Source organism: Chiloscyllium plagiosum, chromosome 7, assembly GCF_004010195.1.
Source record: "Chiloscyllium plagiosum isolate BGI_BamShark_2017 chromosome 7, ASM401019v2, whole genome shotgun sequence".
Lineage (NCBI taxonomy): Eukaryota > Metazoa > Chordata > Chondrichthyes > Orectolobiformes > Hemiscylliidae > Chiloscyllium > Chiloscyllium plagiosum.
In genome coordinates, this window is record NC_057716.1 from 43,252,162 (window position 1) to 43,263,037 (window position 10,876).

General features: G+C 42.6%; 1 protein-coding gene across 6 annotated transcripts in view; it reads right to left on the reverse strand.

Moving 5' to 3' along the window:
* The window catches only part of osbpl6 (oxysterol binding protein-like 6), a 170,778-nt gene that overhangs the window by 59,431 nt on the left and 100,471 nt on the right, over positions 1-10,876 (reverse strand). For all 6 annotated transcript variants that reach the window (XM_043693527.1, XM_043693522.1, XM_043693523.1 and 3 more), the window contains 2 exons: positions 5,578-5,691; positions 4,171-4,341 (listed from right to left, as the gene is read on the reverse strand). In XM_043693527.1, the coding sequence (XP_043549462.1) occupies positions 4,171-4,341; positions 5,578-5,691 (285 nt within the window). The remainder of the gene's footprint in view (positions 1-4,170; positions 4,342-5,577; positions 5,692-10,876) is intronic.

Here is a 10,876-nt window from a genome sequence, read left to right on the forward strand (position 1 = left end):
GATTGCCACAGTCTTACCAGACCATTGGGATACTCTCTCCTCAGAGAGACAACTGGTGGTGGTTTAACATAAGGGTCCCCACAACTCAAGTGACGGGAAGGGTTGAGAAGGACAGTCCTTCATGGTAATCTCAGCCGGTGTGGGAATTGAATGCACACTGTTGGCATCACTGGACATTAGCCATCCAGCCAACTGAGCTCTCTAACCCAGCCACATAGGTGATTAATTAAAAGCCTCATTCTACCTTCCTAGCAAGAGGTGGCTCTGCCACCTTGCAGGGAAAGCATTGGGAAAGCTCTGGTGGTCTCCACTGGATGCATCGCTTTTTTTTGGACGCTCTTTAGGAGATCCCAAGTGGGAATGGCCAACTGGTAGCAATGCAACTTCTTAGCAACCTCATTTGGCCAATCAACAAAACATACACAAACACACAGAGCCATTTAATTGGCTCCTATTGGCAAAATGCAATTCCCTAGGTCAGTCCCTGGCTTTGTTCCTGAGGTATGGTATTCAGTAATTCAGCATATTTCCAACAGAACTCTGGAAACACAATTAAACTCAACAACTTCAGATAATGTGCTTTACTGATTATCTCTGAACGACAAATGTGAATTTCACAATTACATATTGTGTTTGATAATTCACTTTGCTTCCACTTGGCAAACAGAGTTATGCTGGTGTAAATCAATATGAAATAACAAAGCATTTCTTCACATGCAAGTATATTTATTGTTGCTGTCTACATAAAGGTGCCAGAAGCAAATGGAATAAATATCTGACATTCAATATTAAAGATTATAATAACCTATCATTAAATCAGTTGCAATAGAGTTCTCTGCTTTACAGCACGCCTTTTCAATGAGTAACAGATCAGACATTCACATATTTCATCCACAGCCTTTTCTGTGTTGGTTGATTGCAGCAAAATGGTTGTGGATCAGACTCAGCATACAAATAATCTGTCATACTCAATGACATGACTCATGTATTAATATTTAGACCAGATTTGAAAGGGCAAGTGACATTTCTGGAACAGTACAACAATATGGAAAGGGCGGAAAGAATCCTAAATAATTCACAGGTCAGCAGGTCTGATAATTATAAAGATCTAAATAAAGAAATTTAATACATACTTGCTGTATCATCTTATCTTAGCAGGCTCTTTTCCACCCATGTTGACTTGGAGAAGTTCCAGAAATAAATATATTTAGTCTTTTGTGGCTCTACTGATTAATTCATTTTCTACTGTATCTATATGTACCCAAGGAAAAACAGTACCGTCCTAGCTGTGTAGCTGCAACCAAATCATCATCATCATCTCCAGATATTGTCCTGTCTGATGTTCTACACAAAAATATTTGTCTTCAGAAAGTAATTGGCCTATAAACCAAGGTGCTAGACATGACTCCTCATAACAAATTACAAATTTCATTAAGCTCGATAAAAATAATTTATCGAATTTCAAAACGTATCCAACAAAAATTCATTTTACTCATTAAACTCTAAGCATAGAGAATATTCTGATATCTAAATACAAGTCCTGACTGCAAAAATATTTTATTCTTCAAAAGACCTTTTAAATCATTTATAGACAAGCAGGAGGCTGGAAGAGCACAGCAAGCCAGGCAGCATCAGGAGGTGGAGAAGTCAATGTTTCGGGCATAACCCTTCTTTAGGGCTGGGGGTGGAGGTAAAGGTGGGGGAGGGAAGGAGTGGTGAGGGAAGGATAGGTGAACACAGATAGATGGTATGGCCTGGTTGATCGATGGGAGGAATGAATCCAGTTGGTAACAGGAAAGAAGGGTCGATAAGAGGAATGGAAGTGCTGGAAGGGAGTTGGGGGATGGGAAGGGAGGATATTTGAAATTGAAGAACTCAATGTTGAGTCCTCCGGGCTCCAATTTATGGTTTGATTCGTTGTGGCAATGGAGGCGGCCAAGGATGGTCATGTCGGAAAGGGAGAAGGATTGGGAATGGGAATTAAAATGGGCTGTGACGGAGAGACCAGGTCAGTCCCTGCAGGCCCGGCTGAGATGCCTGGTGAAATGTGCCGAGTTTACTTTTGGTATCCCGATGTAGAGAAGATCACATCGGGAGCACCGGATACAGTAGACTAGGTTGGAGGAGAGGCAGGTGAACCTCTGTCTCACCTGGATGGACTGTTTGGGGCCCTGGATAGAGGTGAGAGAGGCGGTATGCCAGCAGGTTTTGCATTGGTAGGTGAGGACAAGGGGGACTCTGTCTTTATTGCATTGGTGGGGGATTAGAGCAGTTGAACAGGGAATGGAGGTGGTGCAGTGGAGGGCTGTCTGGATGACAGAGTGGGGGAAAAGCACATTGTTCGAAACAGGTGGACATCTGGGATGCTTGGGACTGGAATGTTTCCCTATCTGAGCAGATGCGACTGAGACGAAGGAAGTGGGAAAACGGGATGGAGCTTTTGCAGGATACTGGGTGGGAAGAGGTGTAGTCGAGGTAGTTGAGAGAGTCTGTGAGTTTACAGTCAACATCTGTCTGGAGACTGTCGTCGGAGATGGAGACAGAGAGGTCAAGAAATTGAAGGGATGTGTCCGAGGTGGACCAAGGGAATTTAAGGGTGGGGTGGAAGTTGTTGGCGAAGTCAATGAACTGCCCTGATCACTGGCCATTTCAATCCCCCTTCCCATTCTCTTCCGGCATGACCATATTGGTCCAGACCCAATATACCAACCACTACAGCGGACAGCTGAAACTGACAACCGGAAGCGGCAGGGACAGACCACTATAAACACCGGAGGAAACATCAAAGAAGCGCTTCGCAGGAGGCTCCTAAGCACTGATGATGTCGCCTAGCCAGGGGACGAAACGTTTGCAACAAAAACTTCCAGCTCGGCGAACAGAACCACAACAACGAGCACCCGAGCTACAAATCTTCGCACAAACTTTGAAGGGAATTAGAATTTCAAAATCCAGCCTGTCTAGTCTCCTCAAGACCTTATATTCTTTAATAAGATCACCTCAGTCTTTTGAACTCCAATAGGTACAGCGCTGACCATTTCTCTTAAGACAACACTTTCATCCTAGAAAGCAGCCAAGTGAATCATCATTGCAGAATTTCTAGTCTAATTATATATTTTCTTAATTAAGGAAACCAAAACTGCACATCAGATTCCAGATGTGGTCTCACAAATGCTCTGTACAATTTTAAGAGAATTTCCCTATTTTTATATTCCATTGTTCTTAAAATAGAAAAGGACATTCCAATGTCCTTCCTAATCACTTGCTGTACCTTTTGTGCTTCATCTACTAAGATACCAATACTACTCTGAACTCAGACTTCCACAACTTCTCTTTATTTAAATAAGATACTACTTTTCTATTCTCCCTCTCAAAATGGGAGATGCTCACATTTTCACACTATACTTCACCTCCCAAATTCCTACTCACTCGTTAAACTACCCACACTCCTTTTAGAGACTCAACACATTTATGGCAGTAAGCAATGAATCAACAGGATGAGATATTCTTTCATCGAGCAAGAAGCCACAATCTGGACTGTGCTGCCAGAGTGTCTGGTGATGCAGAATCACTTTAGGCAATCTAAAGGAAACTGGATTATTTTCAGAGAAGTAAAAGTCTGCAGAGTTACAGGGAGAAGGTTGAGGTGTGGAATAAGATGAATTGCTCCTTCAAACAGCTAGCACAGGCATAATTGACTGAACAATCATTCTGTGACTGTGTACTCATGGAGCAGACTGAAAGATTTCCACACGCATTGAAGAAAAATGTTGATTTTAAAATTAAATAGCCAGCCTATTTTATATACAAATATCATCATGTTAAGTAACAGCTGCAATGTTTCACTTGTATGAGCCAGAGAATAGACCATCCACCTTATGTTAGGATACTTTAAAAATAAGCATATTGTGAAATAAATTAAAGAAAACAAAGCTTTAATTTTAATCACAAGTAGAAATACAACAAAACCCAAACTGGCTTTTTTTTTACAACCATGATTAAATTTTATTTTGTCAGTGACAAACAGAAGAAAGCATTTTGTGAACGCCAATCTAAAAGGAAAATGCACAACAACAAGATAATATCTGTTCAATTAATCTGAATTGTTTTAGTTCAAAATGTAACTGGAAAATTCAAATTTAAATGCTATATAGATCAGTTAAAATCACTCACCTTTACATCCAACACAGTGGTAGCTGGAGCTGGTGAAGTATCAGTTTTTGGTGATGTCGGGAAGACATGAAAGCTGGCATCCCTGGGTGATCTCACGATTTCATTTTGACGGTACAATCGATGATGGCGCAATTTTGTTACCCAAGCATCAAACACTTCCTGAGATTTTACCTGTGCATATAAAAATGTGTTGACAATTTCTATTTAAAAATGTTTCTGTCAATAGGCTTTATTTCAGTGAACAGCACAAAGTTACACCTCTGCCTGAGTGCAGTGAAGTAAAATACTTAACCCTGTGAATTTGACAAATGAGGAAATTTTGTATAGTGAGGGTAGAAGATGCTGTCAGTCCTTTTTTTGCAAAATTAAGCAGTCTGAAAGGGTTAGTGAAAGACAGTGAGACTTGAGAACTGAAGTCAGGTAGCAAAAAAAAAAGGCAAGTAAGTAGGGGGCTGGTGATTTTATAAATTTTTATTCCTTTCTCAACTGGGACAAGACATTAAAAGGCGACTGGGAAAATTTAAGCAGCATGTTAAATATATAAAGCTAATTAGACTTCATAACATAACTATGAAAATTATTATGTAATATTTCAAGTCTTAGTACTTTAACAAAACAAAGAGAGCAGTACAGAAGATGGATACCAGCTATGGCGCGTGGTGTGAGCGGTGAGATCCATGGTATCCTCATCAATTGCAAATAGGAGATTTCTCATCAGTAGTTTAAACTCCCTGGGCAATTCCCATGAAGTCAATGCATTTGAACTTCCGAGGGGTGCCAACATGCATCTTTCAGGGTACTTTAACTTTCTAGAGACTGGAGGATCTGAGCCTTTGTCTCCTTGTTTAAGGAAGTATATTCATGCATCGGAAGCAGCTCAGAGCACATTGATTAGAGAGAGTTTGGGGATGAAGGAAAGGTTAAGCAGGTTCTCTCTCTAACTATTAGAGTTTAGAAGAATAAGAGGCAATCTTACTAAAACATAAAAGATTCAGGGGACTTGACAGGGTAGATGTTGAGAGGATGTTTCTCCTCATGAAGGAATGTAAAACGGGGAAAAGTGTTTCAAAATAAGTTGTTTCCCATTTAAGATAGAGACAAGCAGGAATTTTATCGCTCACAGGGTTGTTAGTCTTTGGAATTCCCTTCCCTAGAAAGCAGTGGAAAGCTTTGGATCTCTGGATATACTCAAGGCTGAGCTATACAGATTTCGATTAACAGACGAGTTAACAAATATGGGAGTCGGACAGAAAACTGGAATTGAAGTCACAATCAGAGCAGCTATGATCCTATTGAACAGTGGAAAAGAGAGACACAATGAGCTGAATGGCCTACTCCTACTCCTATTTCTGATGATGTTACATCTTCAGATAATAAATAAGGTTCCTATTGGTTATGTTAACATACCTTTAGATGATAGATATGTTCTTCTGTGTCAAGGTCTATTCTGCGTGCCTTCTTTTTGATCGACATTACTGACAACCCAACATCAATGCTTCCATGAAGTTTGCCTTTTTGAATCTAAGAATGCACAATTTTGAATGGCAAGATCAAAGCACAGTATTGTTTTGTTGAAAACTTACAGATCCAAAATGAACATACATGTACATTAACAGGATCCAATATATTCGGCCCTACAGAAGAGTAGCCTCTGTCCACATTAAGAGACAATGATGACAGGCCTCATGTGTAAACAGAAAATTACTGCTTCTCTTTCATTGATACGCATTAAATGACAGTAAGATGGCTTAGTGTAAAAAAACCCAAGATATAGTAGAATAATGAAACATACACGTGACACATAACAGTACTGCCTCTTGACAATCTGATAAAACTAAAATTTATCAAATAAAATACAAGCAATACTTTTTTCCATTAACTTGTCAACTCTCAAACATTCCACAGCTTCTGCAAAAATAAAGCAAAGCTACTCATGTTTCATTGAATTTGGTAACTAAGATCAATTATTTCTCAGTTAATCTTCTACTATGACTTTGCTGTGTTCAATGACCCAAATAAATTGCAAGCACAGCCTATAAACATAGTGACATAATTATGCAGAAAAAGTTCTTGTGTACCTTGGCCATTCATCATAACCTTGCTACACCAAGTGTGGCAGCAATTGCCCTTTACCTCCTTCTGCATCAAATATTTATGCAAGCTCACCAGTCATCAGTGCCATGGTTGGCGGCACGGTGGCTCAGGGTTTAGCATTGCTGCCTCTCAGTGCCAGGGACCAAGGTTCAATTCCCACTTGGGCGACTGCCTGTGTGGAGTTTGCACATTCTCCCCCTGTCCGTGTGGGTTTCCTCCGGGTGCTCTGGTTTCCTCCCGCAATCCAGAGATGTGCAAGTCAGGTGAATTGGCCATGCTAAACTGCCCATAGTGCTTGGTGCATTAGTCAGGGGTAAATATAGAGTAGGGGAATGGATCTGGGTGGGTTATTCTTCTAAGGGTCAGTGTGGACTTGTTGGGCCAAAGGGCCTGTTTCCATACTGTGGGGAATCTAATCTGTTATTTTCCTCTCTATCCCATATGAACATTGGGAAAACTTCAAGGGTCTTCTTGAAACCTATGCAGATAACCACTACACCTCACCCTTATACACTAGATCTGCAACTTCCTTAACACAAAAACCAGTAAACTGTTTTGTAGAACCTGTCCTCCTGAAACTAGGTCCATCATCAGATTCTGAAGGCCCTTGGGTAATTCACCATCAAATTTTCATCTTACACAAAATGAAGACAAGGCAAATAGGACAATAATTTGATTTACTCCTTGATCTTCAGACTATCATTGAGTAGCACTGCTAAACCTTGAGACCTAATTAGTTCCATCAAACAACATAAAAATGGCAGGATAAGTGATGTGTTGCAGCTGTAGCATGTGAGGATTGTGATTCATCGCAACCACATTTGAAGTATATCTCTTCAGCCTGAGTAACATTTTAGTTCAGAGCTGATGAGCTGCAATCCAAATTTGGGACTGGACTCATCTGGTGGGGACCTGGGCATTTGCAGGAATTAATCACACCTCTTAGGCCAGGTTCTTCAAAGCTAGTTCAATGTCAAGGACCAGAAGTTTTCTTTTAATTAACGCATGGGATAAGAGTGTCAATGATTAGGCTGGCACTTGTTGTTCATCCCGAACTGCCTCGAGGAAGGTGCAAATGATCTACCACTTTGAACCAGGGCCTCATTTTCATGTACGGACTCTAACCGTGTTGTTAGAATTTCAAAATTTAAAGTGAAATTTCTATCTATGTTCTAGAGAGCATTTGCACATGTTACATTAGTTTCATGTCTGACAAAACTAAAATTTAAAAAAAAATACAAGCATAATTTTTTCCAACAATTTGTGAACTCTCAAACATCCCATGGTTTCTGCAAAAATAAAGCTAAGCTGCTCATGTTTCCTTGAATTTGGTAACTAAGATCAGTACTTTCCTCATTCAGTTTTTCTTCCACTATGACTTTTGAAGAAATCACAATATATTTCCCAAGTCAGGGATGGAGGGGAATGTGCAGACAGTGGTGTTGCCATGGATCATTTGTCTTTCTTGATGGTACGGATCGTGGGTTTGGAAGGTCCTGTTGAAGGAGGCTCAGTGAGTTACTGAAATGCATTATGGAGATAGAACACTGTAACAAAGTCAGCCAGGTGGACCTCATAGAAGAGAAGTTCCCTGATTGGGGCTGTTAACCTGGTCCAATCAGGGAGCCCTGGCTCACAGACATAAACAGGAGATACCCTCCCCTTCACTGTTTTGATCACACAGCAAAAAAAAACAAAAACAGGAGTTTCTGTCACTGGCCACTCGGGTGTTTCCTTTCTTCCTGGTGGTGGAAATTGAATAAAGATTCATGCACCTTGTGGCTTTCACTGTGTAAAAAAAAACAGGAGATTCAGAGGCCTTCTCAGTTTAGGGGACTGACTCTGTGCTGGCTGGTATTACAGCCAGTATGTTACAGTCCACCTTTTTTGAAAGGGGAAACCCAATTTCCGAACTGGCACTCCTTTTAGTGAGAACTGATTGTTAAACTCTTGATGCACATAATGTGTTTCAGGTGTAGCTCAGTTCTCATTAGGGGATTGTTGTTTCACTGGCTGGTTACAGCCTGTGTGTTACTCTTTTCTCTTTCTGAAAAAAGGACAATGTTAATTTTTGTGATAGGGCATAGCCCTTGGACTGTAGTTTTCTTTGTTTTTTGTATGTGTCTTCACTTTTTTATTGGTGTTTTGACTGAGCCCTGTGGAAGCTGTTCCTGTGGGGTGGCCTAGCCCTGGGACTGGGTCTCTGAAGATTGAACACCTGTGTGTGTGCACGCTGGTAGGTGAGCAGTTGTTGTATCCTGGAGTTTGGGAGAAGACCTTTCCTTCAGGACTGGACCAAACCCCTGTGAGTTAACTGCACCTGTACTATGTTCCTGTGAGTGGGCCTGGTTTACCAAGGCTGGGCCAGGACTCTGAGATTGAACAACTGTGTGCTGTGCATTTGTTGCCTTCAGGAGTGGACTCTGCCCTTGGTTGTGGACTCTGTTTTTAGCAACGGACTCTGCAGTTTGGAGTGGACTATTTCTGACAACGTACATCATATACTGGAGTGGACTCTTCCTAGAAATGGATTCTATATCTTGTAGACAATATAGATTTGGACTGTGTACCAGAAAGGACTGTTTTTTTGGTAACTAACTGTATTGTGGTGTTTCCTGGGTCTATCACCCGCACTGTCTTGCGTGTCCCTGGGTCTGGCAGGCCTTGTTGTGAGCTGGGAGGCTCATGCTTCGTCCTGAAAGCTGTCACCCCGAGAGCCGGAGGGTGGGTAGGCCATCCTGTGAACCTGAAGGTTGGTAAGCTGTCCCAAAAGCCAGAGGGTGGGTAGGCCACCCTGATGCCAGTTGCCCTGAGAGCCAGATGGTGGGTAGGCCGTTCTGAGTGCTGTCATCCCGATAAGGGATAATTGGGACGGGCTGTCCTAAAGGTGGTCGAAAGGTGTCAGAGCAGCTGAGAGCCAGAAGGCGCGTAGGGGCGGGCTGAGATCCGGAAGGCTTATGGGCTACCTTGCACGCTGTCATCCCAGGGAAGGGGATGGGCTGTCCTAGAGGTGGCCGAAGGTGTGCCAGGATAGCCCACCGTCGGAGGTGCAACGGTGTGGGTGAGAGCCTAATGGTACGTAGGGACAGACTGAGTGCCAGAAGACGGGTAGCCATCCTCAGCGCTGTCACCCCGGGCAGGGACCGGGGCGGGCTGCCCCAGAGGTGGTCGAAAGGTGCTGGGGGGGTTAGTGAAGCCGGAAGGTGGGTAGGCCGTCCTGACCACTGTCAGTCCGGGTGGGTACAGGGGCGGGCTGTCCTAGAGGTGGTCGAAAGGTGTGTCAGGGCGGACTGAGGACTGGAAGGGGCATGGGATGGACTGAAAACCGGAAGGTGGGTAGGGGCGGGCTGCCTTAGAGTGGTCGGAAGGTGGGAGGGGCGGGAGCTTGCTGGGTCTGTATTGTCTGCACTTTTGTATGTAACAGTATTATCTAATGTACAAATGTCATTGATGTCTCTTTATATTTTTATATGTGAAACTGGGATTTGAGGTTTGTCCTCCTGTCCCTGTAAACTGTTTGAACGGTAGGGTTTGGGGCTTGGCTTTGCTGCTCCTCTCCCTTTATAAAATTGCTGTCTCTTGTATGCAGCTGTAAATGTAACTTTGTTGTAAACTGTTTTTGTAATTTGCTTAATAAAATAAAAAAAATAAACAGATTCAGAGGCCTTCTCAGTTTAGTGGACTGACTCTGTGCTGGCTGGTGCTACAGTTGGTTTCTGCTCCTTTTTTTCTGGGGTGGAAACCAGATTCCTGAATTATTTAGCCAGTTTGTTAACTGGCATTCCTTTTAGTGAGGACTGATTGTTAAACTCCTGATGCACATAATGTGTTCTCATTAGGGGATTCACTGGCTGGTTACAGCCTGTATGTTACTCTTTTCTCTTTTACTTTTTGAGAAAAGGACACTGTTAATTTTGTGGTCGGGCTTAGCCCTTTGACTCTAGTTTCCTTTTTTTTTGTATGTGTCTTCACTGTTTTTGGTATTTGGACTGAGTCCTTGTGGAAGATATACATTTTACCAGAGGAGCTGTTCCTGTGAGGAGGCCTAGCCCTGGGACTGGACCTCTGAAGATCGAACACCTGTCTGTGTGCTGGGAGGTGAGCACTTGCTGTATCCTGGGGTTTGGGAGAGGACCTTTCCTTTGTGAGTGGACCAAACCCCTGGGAGTTAACTGCACCTGTACAATATACTGTTCTTGTGAATGGGCCTGGTTTTCCAAGGCTGGGCTAGGACTCCATAGAGACTGAATACCTGTGTGCTTTGGGGTGTGCATTTACTGCCTTTGGGAGTGGACTCTGCAATTTGGAGTAGACTCCACTTCTGACTATGCATGCTGTAAACTGGAGTGGACTCTGTTCCTGAGAATGGACGCTATATTTTTTGAAGACTCTATATCTGGACTCTGTGTGTACCAGAAAGGACTGTGTTTTTTGATAATTAACTGTATTATGTCATTGGTTTGGTCTATCACTTTCTGGATTAGTGGTGCTGGAAGAGCACAGCAATCCAGGCAGCATCCGAGGACAGGCAAAATTGACGTTTCGGGCAAAAGCCCTTCATCAGGAATAAAGGCAGAGAGCCTGAAGCATGGAGAGATAAGCTAGAGGAGGG